Source organism: Sinohyriopsis cumingii, chromosome 8, assembly GCF_028554795.1.
Source record: "Sinohyriopsis cumingii isolate HCF-2022 chromosome 8, ASM2855479v2, whole genome shotgun sequence".
Classification (NCBI taxonomy): Eukaryota; Metazoa; Mollusca; class Bivalvia; order Unionida; family Unionidae; genus Sinohyriopsis; species Sinohyriopsis cumingii.
Window position 1 is genome coordinate 101,369,913 of NC_142968.1, and position 16,495 is coordinate 101,386,407.

Genomic DNA, 16,495 nt, shown 5'->3' on the forward strand with positions numbered 1-16,495 from the left:
AATTACAATTTTCAACTGAATATTTACAGTTTTATTTACCATATAGCTCATTAATTACAAATTCATGTGATGCGGCTGACTTTAGTACTTGACTGGTGCACATATTATTTTCCCAAACACTTTATATCAGTTAAATAAACAGTTTGGGTAATGCAACATATTCTTGAGTCAAAATTAATATAATTAAAAAACAGCTCATGAAATGCACAGACTGTGGAAATGATTTTCTAATTTTAAAATCATGAGGAAAAATGTAATTTTTATTGACAGAAGGACAATTTTGAGCATTCATATGGTGATAAATGCAGTATATCATTTGCAAATTTAACATGACCCATGGAATTTGATGGTTGTTTTAACAGTACCTTGCACTCATAATTGGCTCAATCATGCTACACTTACTGTTATTTTGAAGGAGTAATGAACAGAGTTGACCTCAACCCATGACCTTTAAAAGAACAACATTTTACCACCTGAGCTACCATGTGACCTACTGCATTCATCATGAATACAACAGAAAGATGACTTTAAAGCTTTGAAATTCTTTGACTGTTGTACCTGATTATGTTTTTTAGGTTAATGGTGGTTACCAATCATACATTTTATAGACCCATGAGATGCATCACTTGTAAAACTTGATTTGCAAACAGTAAAATTGATATTAACACCATAAAATCCTCAAGAACAAAACAAAAACTGCGAAATAACACCTGAACAGCTCTTAAAAAGCTGCTAACCTTTGAACCACTTCAGCGTGGCAAGGGGGTTGCCTCCAACTGCTGAACAGGTCATTCTCTTGAGGTCCCCTGCTCGAATGGACTCTCCCTCCGTGTAACCTGTTATCTGAGGGGGGTCAGGAGGGTCTGGAAGAAAGTAACAATGTTTGAGATGTACTTGTGAAAACAATATTTAATTCATATACAGTGTGACCCCACTATAGTGCACTCCGTTATAACGTGAATTCGGATATAACACAGTTGCGGCATGGCTCCTGAAATTTTATATACATACATTTTTCTTGCACATGGAAAAAAAAATCTGAAAACAACACCAAAAAAACATAAAATGTTTATTATCATTTTGGGGAAGAGATTGCGCATGAATAATACAAGACAATTGTAAAATGTTTATTCTAGGATCACGTAGGGCTTTGCCAATATCGCAAACTGCGATTTTATTTTCCTAATTGGAGGCAAAATATAACATCTGGCGATTTTATTTTTCTTCGCAACATTGTTGGCTGTTTAAACTTGTATATACAGCCTTTGGATTGGAGTGGAGAAATTCAGAGGCCCCATGAAAGGAATTCGCAAACCTGATACAAATTTCACTGAAATTTATCGATTCGGCTAATGTGGGTATGTGAGAAAGCTTGCCAGTAGCTTCTCGTGGGTCAGTGGTTCTTTCCAGGTTTTTTTTGGGGTTCTTCCTCCACCATTAATACTGGCCGCCACATATAGCCTATCGTGTACTGAAAAATGGCGTTAAACCCTACAACAACATAAACAGTATACATGTATATGTACCAATTCATGGTTCTCTAAATAAAGTAAAATATTATACATGCCTGCTCTGTTTTCACTACAGGTGTATTTCTCATCTAATATGCATCAATTTAAGATGGTAACTGTGCCAATGAAGCAGGTTTTTTACAACCACATTTATTAACTACCCCCCCACTGCAATTTTAGGGGGTACATGCATCATTTTCTTCAGCTAACTGACCTGGTTGCTCATAACACAGTTTGGTGTAAAACACGGTCGGGTTCTATGGCTCCCAACTACTGTGTTATAGTGGGGTCACATGTACAATTAATTATAGTCCACTCTGAGGAACGAAGTTTGGATGTTGATCTACCAGATAAATGTTTTCAATGGTCAGTTTTATCTGCTTATTTCCTGCTGCTGATAATCATGTAAATAAAAATCATGAGTACGTTAGTAAATTAAATTTTAATGAAATTGATTCACCAGTTGCTGAAAATCAAATCCTAAAATATGAAAAACAAAGTATTTCAATTAATGTATTTGGTGTTGATGAGCTGTCATTTGGGATAGGCATTTGAATTTATCTGCAATATATTAGCGAAAAAGAATCATAAACACAATAAATTTATTGTTTTATAAAAATCATTACATTTGGATTAAAAACTTTCACAAACTTGTTTAAAAGCAGTACAGCAACAAAAAACAAAAAACATTCTTCTGTTAAAAGTGTCTTCACAGTTGCAATTCGCAAAAGATTTTGAATAATCATTGAGTACTGCACAAATGTACAAAAGATAACGATGCTGAGCAAAGACGAAAGACCTTACAGTTTAAGAATTTCAATCATAAGATGGAGGTTCCATTTATAATTTATGCAGAATTCAAATGTATTTTACAACAAGTAGCAGAAGCTGAGAATAGTCCTGGTAAATTATCAACAAAAATAATACATAATCAGATCCCTTTTGGAGTAGCTTATAAAGTCATATGTGCAATTGATCAAACACTATCAGAATCTATTAAAATTTATCATGGAGTTGATCAAGCAGTTTGTTTAAAAAGAATCTTAATGAATCACAAATGTACTAAACCAAAATATCAGAATGAAACAATTAACATTAAACAACAAAAAGAAAATGGCATTATCTTTCAAGGTCAGAAATTGATTGGTTTAAACAATCCTGTAAGGAAGACAAATATTAAACTATCATTGCAAGTTTTTCAGCAGTCTGAAGTTCTCTTTTATGCATAAAACAAAGTCCTGAAGCTTCCACCATTAATCAAACTCTAAGAACAAATTAGCAATGTTGACCACTTTAGAGATGATGAAACATTATTCATTAATTTTTTTCATAGCAAAGGAATCAATTAGCAACAACATAATTGTAATTTATGTCCTGATTATATCTCAGGTTTCCATCTTATTGATTAATACACAACTACAACATGGCATTATAAAAGAATTCTGAATGATGAATATTTTACGTGCATGTTCAACCTGTCCACACGAGCAAATAGAAAGCCCTACTTAAAGCAGTGAAGAGATTAAACTAACTGAAGCAATTAGCCCAACATTCATTATTAATACTTACTCATCAATGTCATCTTCAAGGATGATATTAAAAACATTAGATGGTCCAGACCTACAACTTATTTGTCATGCAAGATACTTTAAACTGAAATGTGGCATTACCGCTCATCCAAAAATCCTGGATCAGTAAATCTGTACAAATCGATGAAACAGGAGACTGCCTGTAGTATTATAAAAACCACAGTCATGAGATAAATACCTAATTACAAAGTTTGCATTCAACCAATATGGTAAAGGAAAAATGGCAACAGATTGTAACAGCATGTTCTGTGTTGTGTTCAAATGATGAAGGCAGACACTTTGCTGCAATCTGTACCAACAACTTACTTCAAAGTGGCATGCACGTGTAGTGTTACCATGTTACCACCATCATTAGCAAGCTATTTTCTGTTACTGTTTTCAAGGAATGCACAACTGCCCATTTGTATTTATTGCACGATTCTGGGCTATTCAGAACTGATTCACTTTTTTGTACCACAGTACCAATAGTCTAAAGTTCCTATGACCCAAAGGAAATACGTCTTTTCAGAAACTATGAAAGAAGATAATAATTTACCTTCTTAGTTTTTTAACTGGTCTGAAATCAGTTTCACCACTATAAATTAAGTCTTGATTTAAGACACTGATTGGTCAATAATAAGTTGGATTTAAATTTCAGCCAAATACCACTGGAATGAATATCTTAATATAAATTCTGCTGGTGAAACTCAGGCCTATTATCAAGAAAACCTTAATTTTTTTAAACTATGGTAGGGTTTCTTTCTGGTAATTAAAGAATTAACGAAACAAATGCTCTTAAGAGCTCAATTGATGCTGCAATGTTCAAATAATCCTTACTGGGATACCATACTTTTTCTACTGCCATTCCATCTGTGTTTAATCAAGTTTCATGTGTGTGTGTGTGTGTGTGTGTGTGTGTGTGTGTGTGTGTGTGTGTGTGTGTGTGTGTGTGTTCGTGCATGTGTGCGTGTGTGTGTGCATGAAAGGTACAAAATGGGGACCTTAATTAAAATAGAAACCAACAGACTGGGGACACCATGAAACAGGGACTCCCCCATTTTGTAAGAGAGGCTAAAATGGATTGCGACAACCTTACTTTGTCATAAAAACCTTGAAATAAGCATATCTGACCATGCCCCCATTTGGTTGGTATTCTTCACATCATACCATACATAATAGATACGTCCCACTCGACTCAAAACCTTGTGTGTATCAGTCAGAAACTGGGTCTCCTTTTATACGGTACAAGTCATGCCACTTGCTTTGTTGTTGTTTCGAGAACTTTGCTTCAAGATTAAAGTCACATGTAAACAGAGAGAAATATTTTTTATACATTTTCTTTTTTTTAACACAGACAGCAAGATAGATGTGTTTATTAATGGGTAATTCAATGTTCATCACATATCCATAGCTGTCAACCCCTTGAGATAAAAACCTGTACGCCAGACCAATAAAATCCTTACAAAGACCAAAAAAAACTTACATGAAAAAATGTATTCATATATTATATAAGATCAACAGTTTTAAAACAACAAACGCTATACATAAAGTATTTTTACACATATTTCCATAATTAGTTACATTTCTGAAACTTTATTTTATTCTTTTTACTTATAACACTATCATCTTCCTGCTTTGGCTAAGCAAAGAAGCTTTTGATGGATCATCACTGCTTCATCGAGGGGACCTGAAAATGGGTGCCACTGTGCCAACAATGTCATCTGTATAGGGTGCATAAAAAGATGGCTGAGTGGAATCAGGTCTGCTGCTATAGTGAACAAAAAAAGGAATTGCAAGAACTCTCTTGTTGAAATCCCAGTCATGTTGGAAATGGCCTTGACAAGTTCAACAATTCTGGTTACACGATCAGGAAGCCACACCAGATTGCAGTTGGTTAAGAACTCCGTACCTAAATGGACAAAGTTCTCAGATTGATGGATATCTGACTTTTCCCAGTTCACTAAAAATCCTAGATAATTTAAAAAAGAAAGATCTTTCTTGCCTTGTAGTAGGATAGAACTTACCATGTCTTTCCATGTTGTCCAGTTATGCTGCCATCATTGTAGATGATACTGACTGGAACAGGGAGACAACGCAATCCATGATCTGGGTAAAACCCAGGGGCTAATGTTGAGGCCAAAGGGAAGAATGGTGAACTGATAAATAGTGTCATGGTAAGTGAAATGGAGAAGCTTGCAGAATATGGGTTGGATGGGGAAGGTATGTGTCAGTCAAGTCGAGACTGAAGGCATACTCGCCCTTCCTGATGGAGAGGCGGATTGACCTCATCTTCTCCATCCTGAACTTTGGAAGTGCAATAAATAGGTCGGGGTGACTCAAGTCAATGATTGACCTATGCTTGCCATTTGCTTTTGGATGGATTAAGTGAGCAAAGTCAAAGGAATGCTAACTCATAATGACCTTGTACAAAGTCAATGCCGGGTAGGTGGGATGGAGGTCTTAAAAGACAAAGTCCTAAAAGCTGACAAAATCACTCAAATTGGCAGAAATTGTGAAATAATGCATACAACCTGCAGCAAACACTAAATCCAAAAGGAATATTGGCTGGGCATACAGGAGCACAAAAAATGCTGGACTGTCAGAGGGTGAACTGCACAATGTGTGCTCTGTACAGCAGCGAATCTAAAAGTTGGCAACACCTGGCAATGCCAAGGGGAGACAATGTGCAAGAGTTACTGCCTAGTGGCTATTTGAAATAGACAGGATAAGACAATTTTCATCTGTTTGTCAGACTGGATTCACAGGTTGCAGGCTAATATTCCAAATATAATGTGATTGGGGAATGTATTCAATGGAGAAATGCAAGGTCTGGGACCCATGGTCTATTGTTATGGCCAAATTTGTCATGTTTATGCCAACATCTAAGATACAAAAATACATGTAAATGTTGACAGAAGATCTAGGTCACAGTTTTTAAAAATCCTTTGTTTTCAAATCGTTTATGTCGACAAGCTGCCAGTTCCAATCCATACTTTTGTTCTACAATTATTTGATGTTGCCGAAACAATAACAAATGGGCATCTGCTTCGTGCTCCAAAGTTGGTCTTTTGCTCCAATCTTCAATAAAAAGAATGCATCCTTCATAAAATTAAAGTCATCACCAAGCCTGAACAAAATCAATGGAATCTGATTTCCAACATGACTGGAACACGGTTATTGTGTTGTGAAACCTCCCTTTTGGAGGGGAAAAAAAATACTTTATGATTACACTGGCTACCCTAGGCAGCATACAGTGTAAATCTAGATATCTGGCCATCAAGGTAGATGAAGGTGGGACATCTTGCAAAGACGTTTATGAAAACTTTTATTTTGTTCACAAGTTTTCATTTACCTAAAAATAGCCTCATCCCCTTAGTAGCCTCAGCAAGATGTTTCTAGTTGTCTCAGACAGACCAAATTCTAGGACAATTTAAGAACATGCACAAGCACATGTTACAACAACTATACATCTAAATTCTACTGGTGACAATAGATATCATAGTGAATTGTTTAGTGACATATATTTGTTGACAATAGGATACAGATCAAACAGTGATTACCGGTTTTTTATATATACATGTTTATTTGTTTCCCAATTGAATGTGATTGATACATGAATCTTCTAACATGTGTCCTATACTCAAATTCATGGATTTTTCAGTACTTAAGGCATTATGGATGGTACTACACAAATGCAAGTTACCAATATACAAGTGTATTTCGTACTAGTTTTGTCTTCTTTGAATCACAATTTCCAATATATATTTTCTCTCAGAGTAAATCCAACTCACTAACAACATGTCAACACTTACAAATTTCACTTGTATGCAAAACAAATGTTCAGTTTCCCTTCTACTTGTCTTGACAATATTACTTTAGTCCAGAGGATGTAGAGATAAATGGGTAGTATTGTATTAAGGGGACACTCTAGTATCCTCAAACAAATGCCTGAGAGAGACATGAGATTTCATGGCGAATGCTATGGAATATCAGACAGTTCTGATAGACCTAAACCATTTGCTGTGGTATGGAACTATATTATCATCATCTCTGCCATCATCATCTTCTTTGTCATTAATGTTTTCATCACTGCTGAAGTCATCATTATCATCTTTAGCATTATCTACACATTACCAAAGCCAATACTTACATAGCACACTCAGAGTTGCAGTGGCAGCCACTGTTTGTCCCAGCTGCTCATTTGTGGCTTGACAGGAGTAGATAATATTGTTATCCTGGTGTGTCATGGTGACTGTCACCTCAGAGTATGTGATATAACCCCCGTCTGGAGACTCCTCTACCCGTGATGTGGTCTCAGCCAGTTGTCTTCCCTTTGCAAACCATGTGATTGCAGCAGCTGGGTTGCTATTGGATGACTGACAAGACAAGGTCACAACCTCCCCAGCTTTTGCAAGCTTGTCTCCACTGATGGTTACCTTCTTTGGGGCAACTGAAAGATACAGTTTAATAAAATCAAACATGTGGCTAATTAAGGATACTTAATTATTAAAAACTGTTAAACCTGCTGTTCAACTTTATATAAGTTTGAAGTCTCAATTCTGTTCTTAAAGTTCTTTTCCAAAGAAAGTTCAAGTACATTTAAATTAATTACACTAAAATTGCCTTTTACAGTGCACAGAGTACAAAATTGCAATCATCTCCATTAAATTCAGGATATAGAAGAACTTCATTGAAAATTCACTTGAAATCTTGTTTGGTAGTTCATTCATATTTATTTATTACAAAACTTGTCATGCTGTCTCTTCAACTATATGCTGAAGTAAAATCTTATTATGGCCTATGACTTGGCAAACAGTGTTGGAGTCTATCTAATTATCAGAAAGGTTTTCTCCAAATCAAAAATATAATTGTTTGAAAGGTTTTTCCAAGCAGATATATTGAATTAAAATCATTACTCCTCTACATTAATATTTAATTTTATTACACAATTTCTGGGAGAAATATTTTTTCACTGGAAGGCTTCATGTCATGTGATCTGTGATAATGGATCATAATGCACTGTTGGGATGTTATTGACTTGTACGTAGCTTCAAAACATTTTGGTAGTATTGTGCTGCTGATATTACATTCTCTGAAACAAATTAAACTGCACTAAATCAAGTAAAAAGACCAAACTAAAACAACAATTTTAGACCTTTATTTAAGTGAATATGAAATTTTATGAAATAATAAACCTATTATATTGACCTCCACATCTCATCGGTCAATACAAGGCTTAGTGGTTCACACTGAACAAAGGTCTATAACTGCATTTATACATTACTGTTATTCAACTGAAATCTTACAATGTACAATGAGCTTGATCTTCGCAACCAGTGGCTGTGGTGTGACCACGTTCGTGGCTTCACATCGATATTCTGCATTGTTGTCAGATGGCTGGGCAGTGACTGTCAGGTAGTTGACTGCCTTGTTGTTTGCCTGGGTGTAAGAAAAGTCAATCTCCTCATTGTTTTTGAACCATACGACTTGTGCAAGGGGATTTCCACCTTCTGATGTACATGTCAGGTGCATGGTATCATTGGTGCGAACAATCTCGTTCAGTCTGTAGCCAGTTATAACAGGAGCAGCTGGTGGGTCTGAAGAAAGAAATGATAACAAAGAATTATAGACCAGGGTCCATCATTATAAAGTCCCTCAGTATACCACATCCCTACTTATAATAAAGATATGGTCATGGATCCCACTAAGAAAATTCTAAAGTTTTTTTTACTCTTATTGTTACTTAAGTAGATTTTAGGACCTGATTATTAACACCACCTTATTTGTTATATTCTTATAAAATATGCACTATGATGACATTACCTTGTTGGAACATACTTCAGTACATGGTGACCTTGTTTGTAACACGATCTCTTTTTTGGCTTCCATGAACAGTTGTATCAAGGGAAGCACTATAGACAGTTCTCTATACAAGATCATATAATTATCTAGGAATTATTTTACTTTCTCAGATCAAGGTGAACTTTATCTTTTTGGTATCATCACTTTATATATTTTATCATATAATGCATCTGTAAAGTTTGGTAATTGTATGTCAAATATGCTCTTATTAGTCAGTGACCTTGACCTTTGACCTAAGGAAAGGAAGACAGAAGGTACAAAGAGTCTTGATGGGACTTACATGCTAGCGTCCCCAAAAAATGTCCAGGAATTCAAGATAAGTCTATTCCTTCCTTTTCATTGATGAGCGTTTAAAGTATCTCTGACATTCTTCAGCATTAGCAAACTTTTCAAATTTGCTGCTGCTTGTACATACTACATGTCAGACTGGCACCATTTGCAATTAGGACCAACAAGATATCATAAGAAGTTTTTCTGGTGCAAAAACCCTGTGATGATACGACTTTCCATTTTGATGGAATAACAATAACAAGATTTTCAAGCTGGCTGCCATGTTGGCCATATTGGATATGATTCACCATTTTCATTTAGTACCAACCAGACATCATAAGAAATCTTTTAGAAAAAGCACAATGTCTATATAACCAGCCTTGCAGGTGAAGTAGTGACAACAAAATTTTCAAGATGGCCACTGTGCCAGCAATATTAGAAAAAGTTGGATTGGCACCATTTTCATATATGACCATCCAGACATCATCAGAAATCTTTCATTAGAAGAAATGGTGATAAAAAAGTTTTCAAGATGGCCACTGTGGTGGCAGTACTGGATGTCTGTGTTGGACCATTGTCATTTAGGACTAACTAGACCATGGGATGAACCTGTGTGTAAAGTTTCATGGTAATCCTCCAAGCAGTTTAGGAGTAGCAACATATTTGTGCTAATATATTGACAGATGAGGGATGAATGGAAGACAAGCCAGACCACAAGTTCTTCTGGTCTATGACCTAAATACGGAAACATCAGTTTTAATATACACAAGGGCAGATATATTTCATAAATGGGAAAAGAAAATACTTCCATAAGTGACATCTCAACTGATATTACCACTGTAGTTTTTCTCACCGATCTCAGTATCTAATTATGAAATATATAATATAATGCTTTAATCACTTAAATGTGTGTGGGTGGGTGGGTGTGTCTAAGATTTATAACACAGCTTTAAAAAATTTTAGTCATATTGCTATCAGATGGCATTTAACAGCCATTTCTAAACATGTCTGGCATGGGCACCTGCACTATGGGGCCAGTTTGCTCACCCCCATCCCCATTTCACCTCTACACATATTTTTGCAAACATAAATAAAACTTAATAGTTGATCACCATGTGTACACCCCAACCCCAACCCCCAAATAATTATGTGGTATAGTCTGCCATTAGATTAGCATCCATAAAAGTCTTTACACTGCTTGTCACAAGCAGTGTAAAGTCTTCTATGGCTGCTAATGTAATACATTTTCTTGCTTGAAGGCACACCTATGCTGATCTAGATTTAATTTATTCTGCAGCTGAATAAATAACTAAATTGATTTTTAAGGGTGATAAAAATATCATAGAATTAATTAAGACCAGATCCCTTTTGAAGGAACTGACACACTAATGGCCACTTTTTCTGTCTTTCTGTTGAATATTAAGATCGTCTTAGATATTCTTCAGAAAAGAAAACATAGTGAATCTTATACCATATATACTCGCTTATAAGTCAAACAACAAAAATCCTGATCAGCCATAGCGTAATGCACCTGTAGATCAGGGTCTGTGTTGTTTGTTCTACTAATTACTCCCAACAAATTACACATACCTAGATCTACCAACTCATAATGTGATAGCAGATCAGGTCTGTGCATTTGGCAGTTGGACTGGTCTTATAAGCATATACAGTAATGAAAATATCTTTATACATGTTGGAGTTGACATATTCACAGATAAGTACAAGCCAAAACATTTTGTCATGTCCTCTGACCTTGAACCCTATATAATAGAAAATGAATCAATATGTCTCAGACACTGTCAAGATATACCCACATGCTAAGTTTGGTTAAATCTATAAATATTATATTTGGGGAAGAAAAAACCCAAGTTTTTAAATTGGCATCATTCAATGTATTCTTCATGTCTGTACATGTTTGATAGAAATTCAATTGTCTTTATTGTGTTTCATGTTCACAAGTCAGTGCAGCTGAAAAAAACCCAAGTTTGTACAAGTTCAAAACTGGAAAAGTGATCATGACAGTTAAATATACTTACATAAAACACTTAATTTCACTTTAACCTGCAGAGGTCCCCCAATCAAGGCCTCATTTCTTGCTTCACAGGTATAAATAACTCCATTGTCATCTGGGTAGCGTGGTGATATTGTGATGACACTTCGCGCATTTTGTCTCTTGTCATTTGGAATTGGTTCCACTGAATATTCTACTTTACTGGTTTGCTCTTCTCCACTGCGATACCATTTAATCGTCGCAGCAGGACGGCCATTGGTAGCAATGCAAGTAAGTTGGAGAACAGGATCTGTGTAACGGACTTCAATAGATGACCCATTAGCATGATCAACAATTTCTGGCATGTTAGGTGGAACTGAAATAAAATATGCAAATTCAAAAGAATATTTGTTCATAGAGAATGGGAATTTATTCTAACACATACAGTATTTCTCTTGCTATCAGCCCAGGGGGAAAGTTTATTAATTGGGCCATATGTATGGAGGAAGCTTTTGATTAGAAAAAGAACTCTAAAGTATCTGCCACAAACAAGTCTTTTTTTAAGCATTGGATTATCAGCAAATGCATTCAGTATATAACAGGACAAGATTCTTAAGTAAAGTTTGTAAGGAAACTTGATGATGGAAACAAATGTATGCCTGAAATTGATCGTAAATTTCGCCATTCTTTCTATCCAACTAAAGTAAGGAAGGAAGGAAGCCAATGATACGTAAAAACAAATATCTGATATCAACTGTTCGTTGAAATAATCAAGATGTTACATTTAAATGATGTTCAAATATTAAGTTTAGAATTAACATCCCATCCCTTAATTCAGTTGCCATAGTAATTCTATTATTTTTCAGGAATGTAACAAAACAAGTGATGTGATACGTTCAACAAATTCCGTTAGTGCCTAATCCAATAACGATGACATTCATACATGGCAGACAAATTAATTCAAGTGGGAATAAAGAGAGGCAGGCCCACTCTTTATTATTGACTCTAAGAAGAAAAAGAAAAAGTGTTCATTAGATAAAAATATGACTCAGGTGAATATTAGTAATCAGATGGGGTGCTGGAGTAATTTAAAGGATGAACGTGAGCTGAAGACAAACCCAGCTGTTACGGATTTCCATATTAATTGGTAAGTAAAGTACACGGGCTTATAAAAATAATGTATGTCAGTTATGCCTTTAAAGATAAAATACTTGTAAATGCTAGAATGAATATTGCATCATATCAAATGCAAGAGGATGACAGTGTGTCATATAAGGATCACCTACCAATCTCACTTAGCATGGTGTTGGATTCTCATGTTTACAAAGGTGTGTCATCAAATCTTGTGTTACAGCTTTCAACTCAAATCAGTTGATCCAATGATGTCACCGATTACATCTGGATTAAACTTATAGGCATGTGATTTCTCAGTTCAATGAAGGAATCACAAGGCTCATAATGTGATGAAACATGGATATTATCTAGTTTTAAAGGAACCAATGATGTTTAGGACCATTATATTTCAAAATTCAGTATTCAGACATTTTGGCATGAACAACATTTTGCAGGTAATGGTGGCATTGGGGCTTTAAGCAGACTGATTTGCCTTGACTACAAAGTCCACGATGATATACCCTACTTCTGTGTGAAGCTTACATGCCTTGGTAAGCATACCCATATGTACGCAAGCACGCACGCACGCACGCACACACACACACACAGACATGCACACTATGTCAAAAGTGTCATCATGAATGCACGTTTTGAGCCTAATATGTCATATGAGAGTGACATGGCTGAAAAACTTGCCAAGAACGTTAAATATTTTCTTGGAACTCAGTACTGTGCAATCCTGGTGGCTCCTTATACCTAAACCCTGTGGTCCAAATCAACTTCAGAAATAGATCTTGCACATGTTTTCTTTGGCCAACTATTATGGGACAAACAATACATTTCCAAAGTTAACAAAGCAAGTCTCTCAAAGAGACTGACACTCTACTGGAAGAAAAGAATTTCCAGGAGTTCAAGATAAGACCACTTCTTCCTTTTAACTGTCTAGAGATGAATCATCTCTGATTTTCTTCAGCGATAACAAGATTTTCAAATTAGCTGCTATGGTACATCTACTAGATGCCTGGTTGGCAACATTTTCATTTAGGACAAAGTAAACATTGTTAGAAGTCTTTTGGTTAAACCCCCATGCCATAATGATCATCCATTCAGGGGGAGCAGTAACAACCAGATTTTTAAGACAGTCATCATGGCAGCCATATTGGATATACAACCAGTACCATTTTCAATTAGGACCAACCAGGTATCATAAAAGGTCTATTGGTGAAAAACCCATGTTGATATAGCCATTCATTTGGAAAGAAGTGGAGATCTTTTCAAGATGTTACTTTCCATTCAGGAGGAGTAGCAATAACAAGATTTTCAAGATGGCTGCTGTGGTGGCCATATTGGAATTAGATCAGCACCATTTTCATTTAAGACAAACTGGACATCAAAAGAAGCTTTGGTGAAAATCCCACATCAATATGACTTTGTGCTCAAATAGAGTTGTGACAAAAGATTTTTAAGATTTCTGTTTCCCAATCTGCAAACAAAGGTTCAACAAATAATTAAACCTACCCTATAACAAGCCATGCTATTATGAATTCCTTTAAGAAAAAAAAACAACCACGATGGATCCCAGAGATCACTTATATATATAATGATAATATATTGTTATAACATGCATTTAATTCTTACAATCTGTATTGAAACAATCATTTGTTATAGCTAGGAACTACTGCAATACTCATCTATAAAAAGCTGAGATCTTCCTTAAAGATATGATGGATTGACACAAGCAGTCTTACAAAAGTATCTCTTCAAAGAATGTTGGTATGCTCTTGAAATGGCAGCTTAACTAGAACCAACATAAACAAGTCTTAACAAGGCTTAAAAATGACTCCTGAACGTCAAATACACAAATATAAATTCTGAAAATAATATAGCCTTCAAGTAGACAGAAGATATGAATTCTCTAAACAATGATCACATTAATTTTTTATCTTTGGTAAAATTTTGCAATCCTCGTTTTCATTCCTTATTTCCTCCCATATGATGACCTTTTGTTCTTCAAGTTCTGATAAGAGAAATCTGTAAACATCTCAATCTCGTCAAATTCATTTGCCACAATTATCTATATTGATGAGTTTCTTCAAAACAACTTTAATCCCCCAATTTTTTTCAATGAATTAAAAATGCTATTACTCTTGGTTGGTATTGTCAATTAAGGAGTGATAAATGATGACTCACAAAACTCCCTGACAGATCGACTTCACGCATCTGAAATTTAAGCAGCATAATCTGCAGTAAACTTCTTTATCATTAGCAATCTTTCTTGGTATCGAAGAGAATGGAATAAGGCACAGATTTAGTTCCATCATATAATTTAAATACTGCACAGATTTAGTTCCATCATATAATTTAAATACTGCACAGATTTAGTTCCATCATATAATTTAAATACTGCACAGATTTAGTTCCATACTGCACAGATTTAGTTCCATCATATAATTTAAATACTGCACAGATTTAGTTCCATCATATAATTTAAATACTGCACAGATTTAGTTCCATCATATAATTTAAATACTGTACAAATCTTCACCATGCAATTTATTACTGTGTCATATTAAACTGAATTAAGAATGCACCTGAATGAACAAGTCAGTTTCTTGTCTTTGGAAATTTTGTCAATTTTTTAATCTATCAAAGGTGTGGATACTATTTGACCTTGCTTCCAATTTTATGTTGTTGTTTTTTTTTTCAGCCAGGGTATAGGGGTAGGCTGCTGCTAGTACAGTATTTTAGATGACCACTGTTTTGTACATTTCAATTAAAAATGCACAAAGGAATGTATCACTGTACTCAAATTATCCAAACCAATCAAATTTTTAAAATTCAGTCGAAATCTGTTAGCATACTGCTCTTGCCCTAAGCAAAGTCCAAGATGTATTTTATGGTCTGTTGTTGTTGTTGTTGTTGTGGGGTTTAACGTTATTTTTCAGCACACGATAGGCTATACATGGCAGCCTGTATTAATGGTGGAGGAAGAACCCGGGAAATCCCCAGAAAGAACCACCAACCCACAAGAAGCTACTGGCAAGTTTTCTCAAATACCCACATTTTATGGTCTGTTCATTCACTTAAAACTAGACATGTGCAACCTACATCCCATTTTTTACATAAAGCAGGCATAGTTTTAAAAATTGCTCATCCGGCCTGCGCTAAGGAGGCAGTACACATGCCTGATATAAACTATCTGTTCATGTTCCAGATGTTTTGTGCACATCTGAAATGATTGTACCTGTACTTGATCACTGTGAGAACATTCATTCAAGCATATCCATATAATACAACACACCCTGAACTAGTCTTGGTCTCTAAGCCATCTGATGCCTTCTGAAAGACACGATTTTCTAATGATTATAAGACTAGGTCTCATAGTGCAAATTTTACGTTTTGCTGTGTTCATGATATACACCATCTAATTTCATAAAATCTAATCGAGTGAGTACAATACCTACATTATTAAATTCCTATTTGAAGATGTTATAATGTCTTATTCATTTTTTTTTTTTTTTGACTGAACTACATTTCATCATCATGGTACAGGAATCACTAATTACAAAATGGAGACTCCTGGCACACAATGATAACCTTTGACTCACACGGTCAATTGGATTTCCTGCAAGTAAACTTTGTTGACTAATTTTCAATGCATTGATAACTATACTGTATCACATTAGTTTAATTAAACTGCTCTATAAATTTTCCCCCATACTGATTCTTTCCTGGTAAGTATGCTGCTAATGAGACTTGTGATTTGAAAAACCTGAGAATGCCAACAGATAAATGGGTCCTAACTAAATAATAATGGCCTTGTTAACAGCTGTATAAAGTTTCAGAACACTAACATTCATAGTGAATTCCCCAAGCTAATTAGATCTTCTGTGCTCAAAAAAGTTCCTTATTTGAATGCCGCCTTTTCCTTGCTTTCATTCAGGTTTACTTCACTGAAAACCTCCTCCCCACTCCTGCATCCCCATGCCATCTCTTGCAAGAACACACCTTTTACAGCAAAAGAGTGGCCTCAATAATTAGAGTTGGTCTCTCATGGGGGGGGGGGACAAAATCTGCCTCCCAACACTTGGATATACAAAGAGGCGGCCCCATATAAGGAGTCCCAGGAGCAATAAATGTTTGCCTTCCATGCACATATAATTAATACAAACAAGAGACTA

At 35.4% G+C, this 16,495-nt stretch overlaps 1 protein-coding gene across 9 annotated transcripts in view; it reads right to left on the reverse strand.

Annotated features, from left to right (window-relative positions):
* Positions 1 to 16,495, reverse strand: part of LOC149794253 (nephrin-like) — a 347,553-nt gene that overhangs the window by 52,467 nt on the left and 278,591 nt on the right. For all 9 annotated transcript variants that reach the window (XM_089968389.1, XM_089968382.1, XM_089968380.1 and 6 more), the window contains 4 exons: positions 11,248 to 11,577; positions 8,386 to 8,676; positions 7,230 to 7,529; positions 738 to 863 (listed from right to left, as the gene is read on the reverse strand). In XM_089968389.1, coding sequence (XP_089824515.1) covers positions 738 to 863; positions 7,230 to 7,529; positions 8,386 to 8,676; positions 11,248 to 11,577 — 1,047 coding nt within the window. The remainder of the gene's footprint in view (positions 1 to 737; positions 864 to 7,229; positions 7,530 to 8,385; positions 8,677 to 11,247; positions 11,578 to 16,495) is intronic.